General features: G+C 40.0%; 1 protein-coding gene across 3 annotated transcripts in view; it reads right to left on the bottom strand.

Annotated features, from left to right (window-relative positions):
• Positions 1-15,404, bottom strand: part of COL12A1 (collagen type XII alpha 1 chain) — a 246,833-nt gene that overhangs the window by 75,509 nt on the left and 155,920 nt on the right. For all 3 annotated transcript variants that reach the window (XM_077487376.1, XM_077487375.1, XM_077487377.1), the window contains 8 exons: positions 14,961-15,100; positions 14,084-14,213; positions 13,253-13,395; positions 11,558-11,687; positions 9,177-9,319; positions 7,289-7,418; positions 2,106-2,225; positions 1,381-1,527 (listed from right to left, as the gene is read on the bottom strand). In XM_077487376.1, the coding sequence (XP_077343502.1) occupies positions 1,381-1,527; positions 2,106-2,225; positions 7,289-7,418; positions 9,177-9,319; positions 11,558-11,687; positions 13,253-13,395; positions 14,084-14,213; positions 14,961-15,100 (1,083 nt within the window). The remainder of the gene's footprint in view (positions 1-1,380; positions 1,528-2,105; positions 2,226-7,288; positions 7,419-9,176; positions 9,320-11,557; positions 11,688-13,252; positions 13,396-14,083; positions 14,214-14,960; positions 15,101-15,404) is intronic.

The raw sequence follows: 15,404 nt of genomic DNA, 5'->3' as shown, positions 1-15,404 counted from the left end.
CAATCAAGCATTCCTGTACTGCACCAATCCATCCACTCCCTTTTGTTAGTAAACTGATAAATCTAGTAAACCCTTCTTACTTGAGATTCAGAGAGCTATTCCCATACAAATGTACTGTAGGCTCCTTGCTGTCTCTCCCAGTCAGAAAACCCTCACTTAATAAAGTGTCAGCCTAAAGACAGCCACCAATGAACTCCATACCCGTGTGGGAGTTTTGAATCTGATTGTGGATGTAGCAAGCAAAGACAGGAGACGTTACAAGCCTCAGAAGCATACAATAAGCCGTAATGTCCTCTTAGGGGGTGAGTCCAAACTGACAGTATGCCCTTAGTTTGCCATGTTGGATAATGAAGGCAGGTGTTATTCTACCAGGAAAGACCGAGGACATATTGTGAGAGTATTGCAGTCAGATCTGCAGCCAGAGCTACTTTTTTGTTTTAGATCCCTGCTGTGTGACTATCTACAAACAGTTGGGATTGGGAGACTATTTAGAAATCGTTGGGCATTAAGCTAAACTGTGGGCTTTCTGACTTTGGCACAGTTGCACTGTTTTCTAGATAGCACTAACAATTCACTCGTTACTTATGATCTGGAACTGTTCTTTAAGTGAATTATCTTGTAATATGTTGCTGAAGCATAAACGTTTTGGTTTTCAAACTATCTTACTTGTTCACCAATCATCGCCCTGACAGTTAACAACATGTATCAGCACCATGGGATTTAGTGAAATTAAATAGAAGAACGATAATAGGATGATGCTAACACAGCTCCCATCAAAAGAACAGATAAAATATATCCCTTATCAACACTAACAACCAGCTAATAAGCATCCCACGCAATGAACATTTCCAGGGGTTCTAAATCAAAAGTAAGAATGTAATACTGTTTGCCACATAGCTCTCAAAATTGATGGTGTCAGATAAAGAAAAAATTGAAGCATTAAGTGAAAATGTGGCTTGTTTTGAATTTTTTTTTGGTGGGGGAAAACTATCCCTTGCTACTTTTTAATGTATGATAAAAATTCTCAATAAAAGTAAATTTTGCAAAAAATGCTTTTACTAAAATTCAATGTGTCCCTAGTTACAAATGGCAAATAAAAACACATAGTAACCATATTCATAGTATGTCAAATGGCAATCAAGAGCTTATGCAAAGAGCAGAAAGGTAGTGAGTAACATGAAGCAGTGATTAGTGTTTCTATACAGTATGGCCAATTTTACTGCAAGAGTAATATGTTAAGTATGTATAAATTCTTGAAAAGCATACCAAAAGTTTGATATGTGTATTGAAAAGGTAAGTATGCATGAAGCTAATTCTATAAGAAAAATTACAGTACAGGAAGCACACTCGATCAGATGTAACCAGACTATGGGTACTTACATGTCGTTCCAGGCCCTGAGAGTGGTCCACTTAGTCCAGTGTCATACTGAGCATATACCTTGACATCGTAGGTGGTTCCAGGATTCAAGTTTTGAAGTGTGTAGGAATTCACATCACCAACAAAAGCTTCTACGGATTCATCAGCATCTTTATATAATAACAACATAAACATTTATATACTGTAGGTTCAGTAAGTTTATTTTTTCTGTAGATCATCAGAATATTTAATGCTGCCATTCCAAATAATACACCTTATTTATGGAAGCTGTCTTTTGCTTAGTCAGCAGATCTTTTAATTTTTTTTTAAGACTACTATGCTGAATCTAAGATCTAGGGAGACCTATGCCACATACACATGATCAGATTTTCCGACGGGAAATGTTGAATGTGAGCTTGTTGGCTGAAAGTGTATGCTTCATCGGACATTTAGTGTCGGACTTTGCACCAAGAAATGTTGGCTAGCATGTTCTTAAATTTTCCGCCAACAAATGTTTGTTGTCGGACAAAACTTCCTTCAGCATATCTGTAAATAGGCTATAATGGCGGCAAGGTGAGGTTGAGCCACAAAAAACAGGGGCTGAAGTTCTGCTTTAAATATGCAACAACTTGATCTTTGTGTTTGTTATTAGATATTTAGATTATTCAATGTTAATCTTTGCATTTATAAATCAAACTGAAATCAGTTTTGGTGTGAATCAATTAAAGGTATGACAATGTTTACTAACCGTGTGGTTGGTATACAAGCTTGTATCCAAGAACTGGAGAAGTAGCTCTATCCCAAGATACCCTGAATCTGGTATACCATTCATCAGAAATTTGCAAATTCCTTGGTGCAAGCAGACCCACTAAAAAGAGAAAAATGCATTATAATAAAATATTCTATAACATGACACATTACAGGTATAATTTTCATTCAGAAGCCACTGGTGTTATAGACAAACCAAGATAAATGCTGACAGGCCAGGGAATTAGGAGGTGTGGTAAAATTTACACAGAAAGTTAGTGCTTATACTCTTTGCTATTTACATCTAGTAGTCATATGGCCAATCCGGCTGATTGCTAAAAAAATATATAACTTTGTCATGTAGGGCAAAGGATGTAAACTTTGAAGCTGTACTTTAAAGTGGTTGTAAACCCTTACATATACCCAGTGCAGTGACTGGCCTCAGATGATACACAGAGATGAAACAAATCCCTGTACATAAGTTGGACCTGTATATCTGCAGTCTTCTCTACAGTCATTCAAAGTCCAGAATTTTTAAAGCTTGTTTGAACTGTCAGAAAGAAATGGGATGGAGAGCTAGAGTTACATTCTGCAGAGCTCAGTGAGGAGAGCTCTGAGAGCTAAATGTAGGGAAGAGACACACCCTTTACACAGCACACAGTAACAGAGCTGAGGCTGTCAACCACAAGCTGTGTGTTGGAGATCCCTCCCTTGTCACTTTTTTTCTCCTTGTGTCAGGAAAACTTGTCAGAAGTGATTCATGCAGATAGCAGAGGAATGGGGCGGCAGATTGAAATGACACTTAGGGGTTGATTTACTAAAACTGGAGAGTGCAAAATCTGCTGATTGGTGATAAACACCAATCAGTGTCCAGGTTCAAAGCTTGATTGAACAAGTTAGAAACGAATTGGCTACCAAGCACAAGTTTTTATCCTCCCCAGTTTTTGTAAATCAACCCTTTAGTGTTCTGAATTTAGACAAGTACCTACTATAGAGGGATATGCTTTATTGATATTTCAGGTCTGAGGTTTACAACCACTTAGCCTTCCTATAAAGAAATAGAAAATGCTATAGACAATGACAAAATTATGACCAACATAGTTTTAATTTCAGTTTTATTATGTTACTCTCTACAGGGTAATGTAGATAATGTCTTGCTTGTGCAGCATAAACATTGTGTCCGCAGAACCTCCAGGTAGCACGTATTGAGAGAATATGCACTGGTTGGAGTGAATTGTGAAACCGATTGGCTTGGACCACCACATGTTTTTAGTTCAAAGCTAAAGGTTTTATAAACAAATCTTTAATAATGATTTACTGTTAACATTTAACACAGGTGTCCCTGAACTTTCTAAACCAGTCATGTCCAAAGTCCGGCCCGCGGTCCGGTTTTGTATGGCCCCCACCTTGCCCCCAGCCTCTCCTGCATTATGGCCTGCCTGGCTCCGCACACCCCAAGCGCCTCTCTAACAAGCTGAGGCGTGTGCGGCAGGTCCGGAGCCTGTGATTCCGGCGGGGATTGGTGGCGGTGATTGGCTGCTAGTGCCTCTCACCCCGCCTCTCATCCCCGCCTCCCACTGACGGTCAGATGCTGGGGGCGGTCCAAGGCCTCCGGGAAGCTGACAGCACACGCCGCCAATAGCAGACACTGAGCTGTCCCTGCAGCAGCTGCAGATCTCTCAGTGCCTGTGATTGGCGGCGCGGATTGTTTGCGGCGCCGCGCGCTGTCAGCTGCCTGAAAGCCAGAACAGAGGAGAAAAAAGGTAAAGATAATTACCGATAAAGAGAATTAAAGAGAATTAAAGAGGGAGAATATTAAAGAGAGAGAATATTAAAGAGGGAGAATATTAAAGAGGGAGAATATTAAAGAGGGAGAATATTAAAGAGAGAGAATATTAAAGAGAGAGAGGAATAAAGAGAATTAAAGAGAATTAGAGAGAGAAATAAAGAGAATTAAAGAGAGAGAGAAAGAGAGAGAGAAATAAAGAGAGAGAGAAATAAAGAGAGAGAGAAATAAAGAGAGAGAGAATTAAAGAGAGAGAGAATTAAAGCGAGAGAGAATTAAAGAGAGAGAGAATAAGGCTGGGTTCACACTGCTGCGGGGGGAGATCCGGATGTGATTCGCACCGCACTGCAGTGCAAATCACATCCGATCTCTGTAGCGATGCGAGTTCAGCCATACAGATAGTATGGCTGAATTCGCATTGCTCCCGCAGCAAACTCGCACGGGACCCTTTTTTTGGTCCGCAGCAGAATCGGATCGCATGGGTGTTCACACCATGCGATCCGATTCCTGTGTGAGTGAGCAGATCGCACTGCGATATGCGGACGGATCTGGGGGTGTCATATATGAAAGGCAGAGTGATTTAACACCTGTGTAGATTTGTCATCCATGTGACGAAATGAAAAGTATGCCGTTTGCAATAAACTTTGGTTAAAAATGTAATTTGCATTTCATTTTAACGGTTCAAAAAAAGTCAGGCAAAATGGTCGGCCCTCATGCATGTTCACTTCATGAAATCCGGCCCTCTTTGAAAAAAGTTTGGACACCCCTGTTCTAAACAAAAGGCCAATTTGTTGTGTTTCAGGCTGGGTCCACGCTGGTACGACAAACGCTCTGACATTGGAAGCTTAAGTCGCATGATGTGTGAAAATCAATGTTTCCCTATGGAAGCTGCCTTAACTGGTCCGAAACAAGTCAGTCTGACTTTGAAAATGCTCCCTCCTTTGGTCCAACTTTGATCCTAATTCAGCCCATTGAATATCACTGAAGTCAGATCAAAGTCGGATGGCCGTCTTGCTGATCCGACTTTGGCATGCGACTTGTGCTCTGATGGTCTTGAAGGGGAACTAAATGCTAAATGGAAAAAAAACAAAACAGCATGGGTTCCCTACAAGAACATACCAGGCCCTTCAGTCTGGTATGGATTTTAAGGGGAACCCCAAAGCTGAAAAAAACGGCATGGGGCCCCCCCAAAATTCATACCAGACCGCTATCCGAGCACACAGCCTGGCAGGTCAGGAAAGGTGGTGGGGGAGAGAGAGCGCCCCCTTCCCTCCTGAACCATACCATGCCACATGTCCTCAACGTGGCCCTGTGCCCCGCTACCCCAAAGCACCTTTTCCCTAGGTTGATGAGGACAAGGGCCTCTTCCCTACAACGTTGGCCATTGGTTGTCGAGGTCTGTGGGCAGGGGCTTATTGGAATCTGGAAACCTCCATTAACAAGGGGGGCCCCAGATCCCGGCCCCCACCCTATGTGAATGAGTATGGGGTACATTGTACCCCTACCCATTCACCTAAAAAAGTGTCAAAAATAAAACACAGTACAAAGGTTTTTAAAGTAATTTATTAAGCAGCTCCGGTGTCTCTTCCGAATTCTTCTCCCGTCTTTGACTCTTTTGTCTCCTCCGCTGATGCCTTCTGCCTCTCCTGGTTCTTCTCCCCTCTCCGGCCCTTCTCCCCTCTCTCTCCGCTTCTTCTCCCTCTGTCTGCTGTCTTCTGCTGGGTCTCCTCCACTGTCTTCTCTCTCTTTTGCTCGCTCTTTTGCTTGCTCTTTTGACCGTTTTTCTCCGCTGTGTTCTCTCTCTGTTCTTCTTCTGATGTTGACTCGACGCTCTCTCCAGCTCTAATGCTGGGTGCGCCGCGTGCCCCTACTTATATTGGCATGGAGTGGGGTCCCGGGGTGATGTTGCCCGGAGGCCCCGCACCTTATGATGTCACCACCCCATCATGCCCCGAGCGGCGACGTGATAGGGGGTGGGCCTCCAGTGACCCTGCCCCATGCCAATATAAGTAGTGGCACACTGCGCACCTAGCATTAGAGTGGGAGAGAGCAACAAGTCAACATCGGAAGAAGAACAGAGGGAGAACACAGCGGAGAAGACCCAGCAAAAGAGCGAGAAGATAGTGGAGAAGACCCAGCAGAGGCAGAAGGCAGCGGACAGAGGGAGAAGAACTGGAGAGGGCTAGAAGACATCAGCAGAGAATGGAGAAGACGTCAGTGGAAAAGGCAGCAGAGCCAGAGAGGGGAGAAGAGATCAGAAGAGACGACAGAGCTGCCTTAATAAATTACTTTGATTTTTGACATTTTTTTTAGGTGAATGGGTAGGGGTACAATGTACCCCATACTCATTCACAAAGGGTGGGTGGCCAGGATCTTCCAGATTCCAATAAGCCCCCCACCCGCAGACCTCGACAACCAATGGCCAGGGTTGCAGAAAGAGGCCTTTGTCCTCATCAACATAGGGACAAGGTGCTTTGGGGTGGTGGCGCAGGGCCCTCCTGCCCCAAAGCACTCACCCCCATGTTGAGAGCATGTGACCTGGTACGGTTCAGGAGGGGGGTGCTCGCTCGTCCCCACCCCCTTTCCTGATCTGCCAAATTGTGTGCTTGGACAAGGGTCTGGTATGGATTTTGGGGGACCCCAATGCCATTTTTTTGGTGTGGGGGTTCCCCTGAAAATCCATACCAGACCGAAAGGTCTGGTATGCTCTTGGAGGGGGAACCCATGATGTTTTTTTTGTTTACATTGGGCGTGGAGTTCCATCTAAAGATTCATGCCAGACACAGTGCCTGGTATTGTCAGGGATCAAAGCCGGATCCCTGTTCATTGAAGTCGGATGCATGTCGGACTTCAAGTCGCAGGGCAAAGTCGGATCCAAAGTGGTATGACTGTCGTATCGTACCAGTGTGAACCCGGCCTCAGACCTTAGTTGTGTCAGGCTGTGGCCAGTTTCTGGAACTACAGCTAATCAGGCCAAACCCTGTCATATGATAGTATTAAAACTTCCCAATCAGCTACAGTGTCAAGATGTCTGATTGTTTACACAATACAGTGAGTGAATACTTTCTCTGAACTTCGAGACTACAGCTTTTTCAGTGACTGCAGCTGTCATTTCCTAGATTCAGTGTGGTGGCCTTTTCTGACTATAGGTTGGCCCAGGCCCACATGAAGGACTCAGAGAACTATGTCACACATTACCCAACAATCAAATTTAAATCCTGGTATCACCAGGTCTCTGTCCTGCCCCTTTCATTCACTGGATTTAAGTTCTTTCAAACATGGATGAGTAGTATCTTAAACTTCAGCTTTAATATTTGTACCCATAATGTATGCAAAAAAGCAATATTATTGGTTCCAATGTGCTTTATTACCTGTCCATATCAAAGTAAATCATTTACCTGTCCTTCCATTTCCTGTTAATTGTCCTCCATCACCATCTGCATAGACTGCAACCACAGTGATTTTATATGGAGTGTCTGACAACAATGGCTGCAGGACCACATTGTTCCTCCGACCAGGGACAGTTGTCTGAAAGTACAGTATAAGAAGAGTTAATCTACATTTTATTCAGTGCGCAAAACTTGTATATTACCTTTTTGTATTATACATTCCACACAACAAGCCAAAAAAAAAAAAAAAAAAGGAATAAAAGGACCCAAAAAGCTGTATGGTGTATTTTGAGAAGTGTTCCTGTATAATACTAGTGTTTTTGCATTGCTTTTCATGGCTAGGTAACTCATCAGCTTTGGTCTGATGATATACAGGGTCGTTGTGCATTGCTTCCACATAGCGTATGACATTTTGTCTCACAAGACCACTATATGCACCGTAAAGCAGACATAATGTATGTACATCTGTTTTTATAAAATTAATCCTGAATACAAGGACATTTCAAAAAGAAAGCATATTGTAACAAAATCGGTAACATATGGATGAAAGGGGTGTGCCATGACACAGAGTCTGGTTTGGATGTATGTCAGAAAGTAATATACAATGTCTGCAGTGAAAATTGTGCTACATTTTTAGGACCACAGAGTATGAATGGTGCTTTGAGGTATACTGTAAATGTATATGTAGCTTTAGATATAATTATACTAAAACGTAGGAACGAATTGAAACATCACAGCCAAAAATTATAGCAGCTGGAGATAAAATATTTAAATTCTTGCAACGGCCAGCTTTAAAGCACAGAGTCCAACTTAAATAACATGGTTGCAATGTATATGCAATAATCTTTCAACTCCTCCGGGAGCTTTATTCAGAATTCAGATTTTTTGGGGGAGAACAAAATGATAACTAGTTGAAAGTATATTAGGTAAAGAATTTTTTTGGGGGGGTGGAAGTTGGGTAGACTATAAAAAGGTCAAAACCCCTGTCAGTTTTTTTATGAGCTGTGTATGTCCTATTGGGGAAATTACTCTTAACTTGCTGTCCCTGAAACAACATGTAATAAAAGGAAATCTCATCTAGGTGGGGGGTGGGGGGGGGGGAATATTCTCTTAGGCAAGTTTACCAAAATAGGTGTGCTTTAAGGAAGCATACCTTACATTTCCTGGAACAGAGAAACTTCGGATCGGCAGTACACCCACACAGGAAGTAAAGTAGAAAGTCTTTATTGAAGCATAAATATAATAAAAACACTGGATGGATACAGGCAGGGGAAATTAATGCAGGTAGGTTGGTGTGTTTCACACTATAGAAGTTGTGCCTGTACCCATCCAGTGTTTTTATTATATTTATGCTTCAATAAAGACTTTATTTCCTGTGTGGGTGTGCTACTGATCCAAAGTTTCTCTGTTCCATGATTTCTGCTGCAGTGGCAGAGCGTGCACCCTACCTCACAGAAGCAACCTTGCAGTGTTACCGTTTGTATCACCTGCGAGCAGCGGTCTTTTTCCTCTCTTCGTTCTAACCTTACATTTCATGTTCTAGTGACAACCATTATATTTTGGATTTCCTATTTTTTTCTGTCCCGATGACAATGATTACCAGAGTGCACGAATCTCAGTGGGGAAAGCACCAAATGTACCAGGCCTTCCAAATGTATATATAACTTTAGGTCAATCCAAATGTTTTTCCATGACTAGATTGTGTAACCTTTGACAGCAGTGTTAATGAATACAATATGAATGCATTACTTAAGACAAATCCACACTTTAAACAGTTGCTGAATGCTTAACTGACAGCCAAAATCTTAGTGGCCAGTTCTACATGACATATAAAGTAAACCTACACTTATATATGAAAATAAAGATACATTTTGTTTTAGCCATTAAGAAAACTTACATATTCATCAATGGGATCACCAACAGTTGGAGAATAGATGATTCTGTACTGCTGAACTGGACCGTCAGCATGGTCCCAGCTTACTGCAAGGCTGTTAGTTGTCTCTCCAAAAACTCTAATGTTCTTTGGCCCACTGCGAGGTACTGGAAAAAACAATTATAAAACCATTATCATTCCAGATAATATGCTTGATTTCTTCTTTAACAGCAACATCATAATATTTATGATGAATATGTGAGCACAGTAAACTCAGAAATTTCCAACCACACTCCTGGTGAAGTTAATTTATAAGATCTCCACAGCACATTGCTGCCAGCTAGGACATACTAACAGATTATTAAAAAATAAACCTACCGCAGCATGAACAAAATGTGGAAAAAGGGATACCACAGGTATTTGGAAAGGTTTTAGTTGCTGGAGGGAATTGCAAAACAGTCAGCAGTCAGCAAAAGCGGAGGAAAGTTCTAATATAACACAGAATTGAACTTTCCATTCTGAATTCCTTAGAACATTGTAGAACAGTGACATCCACTAAAAATATATTAGGCTACTTGTTTCTAAGATAATAATATAATTGATTTTATAGCCAATATGAGGGACTTTGTTTTGTAAAATACACCAATAAAAGAATTGCCAGTTCAACCATGGAAGAAGTGTGAGGTGTTTCTGCACTATAGTAATTTGCCCTAGGAAAAAAGATCTCCAATCTTGGTATGCAAAAAGCAGTAAATATAATATCAAGCAGCACCACAGCTATGGTAAAGCTACTCAACTAGGTTTTTCTCCTTTCACGTATAGTTATGCAGATGTGCTGAAGTGTCAATTTTGCCAAAATGTAGGCACAAATAATTACGTGCATAGACCAGTGGTCTCCAAACTGCAGCCAGGGGTCGGATAAGGCCATTTGCTTGCCTTTATCCAGCCTTTGGAACACTATTACTCCCACTGATACAAGACACTATTCTGCCATCCTTTTTAGAATTCTCATCACAAGTGGCTATTGTCTTTGCCTGAGCTTTCTAAAGAAGACTGGGAAGAAGCAACTGATGTATGTTTTCAGGACATAATTAGCACTGCTGACCTACTGGTACAATTTAAGTTTATACACCACCTGCATTACAGCTCCCAGCTAGGCTGGTCCAGATGGGTCTGGGACAGGATATTATAAGTGCTAGATGTGATATGATTTCTGCTGACTTTTTTCATCTGTTCTGGACTCTCAACCTTCTGGAAAGAACTATTTGCTTTCTTCGATCACAAACTACATCTACTGATACCAAACACCCCGAAGTTGGGACTTTTGGGAATCCTCAATGACTAGGTTCACCGAAACCATGCCAGGACTTTGCTATGTATACTATTATTTTGTGCACGTAAAACCTTCCTATTGCACTGGAAGGATGGGGGCCCTCTTTCTGCCCACACCTTCTTACGCATTGTTCATGGGGTCCTTCCCAAATTTAAACTGATATGCAAGAGTAGGGCATGCCCTAAGAAAATCTTGCAACCATGGCTTGATGTTTCGGAGGATTTCTGGGGGAAATTCTTTCCTCACAGCTTTCCCTGTAGGCCCACTACTAATGTACTCTAATATTATTTTTCAACAAGATGCCAAAATTAATGATCACAGATTGCCTTATATGAAACGTCCAATATGTAGAGGGATCCTAACCCTCTGCTGTCTTCATGGGGTCGCATATGTTGCTGGTTTAAGTGAGTTGTAATGTATGAATGTGTGAGTGTATGTTACTAGGGTATTTCTGTTTCTTATGAACTGTTAAAATTGACCCACCTTCCCTACTGTGTAATAGGGTCTGTTATGTGCACTTTACACATCTGTAATTACAGTCCTTCTTTTATTGTTTTTATGTTACAAAATCAAAATAAACACCTTTTGAAAAAAAAAAAAAAAAAAGGTTCCTGTTTTTTTGGAAACTTAACAATCAGTACATAGGATAAACTAAAATTCCTGTTTCATCTTAAGCCCACAAATCAGTAACATACTTACAAGGAAGATCAAAGCATAACAATGCTTCATAAAACATACAAGGGACAAATCTCTCATAATTAGGTACATTTCTGGTCAGCAAGTGAGACCCAATAACTTCCAGCTGTTATTATTTAAGTGATGCTCTGAGTAAAACTGATATTTTGATGCTTTATTTCATGCAATACTGCCTATTAACACCACCGTTAAAAAAAAAAAGGGATTCATGGACCCTAAAACTATTAATTACAAAATACACATAACTTTTTCTTTAAGGCATAAAAAAGTATGTATTTATGTACTGGTTTATTGCATTAATTGATACATTAGATTTCCACTGGAAAGAAATATAATACAGTGGTACACTTATATTTGCCTTTTTTGCAATACATACATGTTTTTCCTTCTCCAGCACTTGGATCACCCTCTCCATCAGCATACATGGCGACCACATTTACAGAGTAAGGAGTGTCAGGATTCAGGCGTTCTAACAGCAAATTCTGAGTGTTGCTGGGGACCACAACCTAGAAACAAGCATGCAAAGATACTATTACTTTCAAGATACAGAAAATGATATCAGTGTATACATCACATCATATATTTGGAGAATAACCAAACATACATGGAATCAACACTAAAATACACACTGCTTCAAATGAAGAGAGGTTAAATACAGTAGGTTGCTCATTTTAGCCCTGCTGGCTTTTAGGCTGCAGATACAGCCGAAACCCTAGGAACTAGGGCACCAATGAGTGTGGGATTCTAGATAAATACTATTGAGTCCCAATAAAAACTGCAAGAACTCTCACCACTGAGTGCAGCTCTGACACTTTTGTGCAGGCCTAATACTATTATGTAATAACTGGAAATCAGACAATCCAGATGCAAGGGAAGGGAGGGAAGCCACTAAGATTGGGAACTGGGGCTTTGGCATACATTTTGGTGATGCTGTCCAAGGTGGTTGAAGCATTAAGGGCAGAAACAGGAGAATAAATCTGACTGATGCAAGATTAGTTATTAATGAAAGCTTTTTTTTAAAGGTGATACTGCTAATGCATTTTGAGAGACGATCATGTCTCTTCATTAGGACAAAAAGTAAGTAGCAGAGTAATGTAGTGGACTATCCATGCTCGGATGCAAGCACAGGCCCCTTTAACTTCATTTCCCACAGGATACACCCAAGAAGTATACATTCCTGAGCTTTCCTCCCTCTGCAGCATAGAGAGGGTACACCTGATGTGGCAGAGGTAGCTGAGCAAATATTCTGCAGCCAGGTGCAAGGCCCTCCATTATTATAACAGACATAAAAGGAGCCGGGATATAGCTTAATAGCATGCAGCCTCTCCAAAGACTCCTCTCTGAGTGCTACCAGAGTATTTCAATTCCAATGTCAAGGACGCTATTTATGAGGATAATCACAAGTAGCTGTGTTCTGAATTGTTTTACCGAAGTAGTGAATCTAAGATTGACTCTCTGTCATTATAAAGTCTTATAGAGAGTCGTATGCAGCCACATATCACCCTGCATGAGTCTCTGATTGAAACATTGTGGTGAAGAGTCCATGTTTATGCGGCTTTCATTATTCTACAGTGTGCGCTTTTCTTTGCCATCCTAAACATATTTTGCAGTATTGATCTATCTTTAGTAAACTGCAAGTCATGGTTACTTTCTGCCTGTAAGTAACACAAAAAAGATAATATTCAAAGGATAGCTTTGGATCGGATATCAAAGGATAGCTTGCCATGCCACCCATGACAAGCTCACAAGCATTATTAATTGCAAATTCTACAAACATATGTCAAATAACTACACCCAAAGGAAAGAGTTACTGCAGTATTCATTGCAACTCAGTGTCATTTAACTAATAAACTACATACGTTGGTGTATCTATTCTTCAACATTTCTATCATACAAAGGTATGCATCACAAAAATTTCTCCCCCTAAAAAATTGTTACAGGTTTCTTGAGGTTATATCCGTAATATTTTAAATGCACATTTTAAGCATTGTTCTTTACAGTTACTCATATTTATACACTAAGCAAGCAAGCTAATGATAATTGAATACAACCAAAATGACTCAATACTTACAGACAGAGGAGGACTTGTTGCATATAATGGAGAGTAGTTGACCTTGTATTGCTGGACAAGCCCAGGAGCTGGATCCCAGCGGACATTTAATGTGTTGGTAGTGGGGTTATATACTTGAATATTTTTTGCAGTTCCTCTCACCACTAAAAATAAATGTATATATTAGGTGTGGTATTAGATCTAAGAGAATTGCCCTTCTAATTCATATTTACTTTGCTTCACTGAAATTGTGGTATTATGTGCTATGTAAAGGTCCAATGCTTTAAAATATTTTTTACTTGTGACAAAAAATATCCAAAGAATGAAAAGGCTTTAAATCTTTTGAATTAGCCAAACAAATTATATTATTTCATGTCTGTATTTTCACTAATGACCAATATGTCTTCCCACTATGATATACAAAACGTTCATACAGTAACAGTGATAACAGACATGTTCAAGGATAACTTGGCAACGAAATGTGTACTTAAATTGCATTTTCTTCTTTAAAAATAAAAAAAAAGAAAGAAAAAATCGAAATAGCAGCTACAAGCATTTGCTATCTACAGACATTCCTATACGTGCATGAAATGCCTGGATACACCAACATAAGCAAGTGATTTCCCTTTTATTACTTACTTGTCTAACTAGTTAACTATAAAAATATATAGCATAGACAATGCTAGCTTAACCAAACCAGACAGAACCCCATGTTTTGGGGTTAGCTTTAACAATTGTTTTCAGTTTGTCCATAGCTTATTTATACTCCCACCCCCCCCCCCCCCCAACTTTATAATCATATGTTAGTGGCTTTCTTTTAATTCCTTAGGAAAAAAAGCATGATTCACATACATGTCCTTCCAGTTTCAGACATGCGGCCTCCATCTCCTTCCGAATATACAGGGACTACCGTCACAGTGTAGGGTGTGTCAGACTGAAGTCCTCTAAGAACTGTATAGATTGTATTTCCAGGAACAGTAGTCTGGAGAAAAAAAGTGTAGGAATCAACCTTATTATATGTTGATTATATTCATCACTGTGTTCTTTTAACAAAACAATATTGATACACTTCATACTTATAGCTCTGCTATTTCTAAATACACTAGAACATTACTACTGACTCCAATTTTACCATACTTTTGAATAGTTTACTATAATTTCTTTATATTTATGTAGAAATAATGTCTAATGAAACTTCTAAGAAAACCTTGGTAAATCTGTGCACAGAACTTCATCTCTTACTGCAACCATTCCAAGACTTACAGCACTTGACAGTCATCTATTATTTCCATACCATGGAGGTCCTCATTAAATACTTATGGCTTATAGTTCATACATTGCCCAGCTCAGTAATCGCTTTCTGCTATTTATATTCCTGGGAATTTATGGTAGAGAAATTATCTTTCCAACTATTATCAGCAAGCTGAACATACTCTATATTTTAAGTTACAGAGCGTTGGATTAAGCAGAGCATTTTTAAAATTTTACAGAAAAGAACTGCACAGCAGATTCACCACAAATGTCATGCTAGAAAAGTCCAATAGAGATAATTTATGAGCAGAAATTATGTTAAGTAGAATGTAGCTCTTTTACTCATATCACTTTTTGTTTTATGCCAATGCCATTTAAGCAGACATTCTACATCATAATGAATATTCAGACAACCCACAGTTTAAGTGCAACTATCAACCAACCATTTCAAGAAAGAAGAATGAAAAAAAGTGTTTACCACTTCTTCAGATCCACCAGCAGTTGGGACATAAAAGACCTTATACTGACGTACATTCCCTTCTGCTGCCTCCCAGCGGACATTTAGAGTGCTTGTGGTTGGGTCATATACTCTGAGATTTTTCACTGTGTTAAGGGGTTCTGAAAAACAGGTAAATGTTGTATTATAACAAGCACTGACAACAAATATGAGTTTCAATGATACTTCTTTTTTATTTGTCATTTCAAAATTCAGAGTTTATTTGCCAACAATGCTGTAGTGAGCTACCAAAGGGTTACCCCTGTGTCTCCTGTGTGATCAGAGCATGGTAGACAATGAGACTGTATAGGGATAGATATTTAACAGTCTTCAATGATTCACCTACAGTGTTTCCCCGAAAATAAGCCCTACCCCAAAAGTAAGACTTAAACACAGGAACTTTTTTATTTTTCTATTGATTTATTC

Source organism: Lithobates pipiens, unplaced genomic scaffold (assembly GCF_037356315.1).
Source record: "Lithobates pipiens isolate NorthernLeopardFrog02 unplaced genomic scaffold, aLitPip1_a1.2 Scaffold_18, whole genome shotgun sequence".
Lineage (NCBI taxonomy): Eukaryota > Metazoa > Chordata > Amphibia > Anura > Ranidae > Lithobates > Lithobates pipiens.
This window is presented reverse-complemented; position numbering and strand designations above follow the sequence as displayed.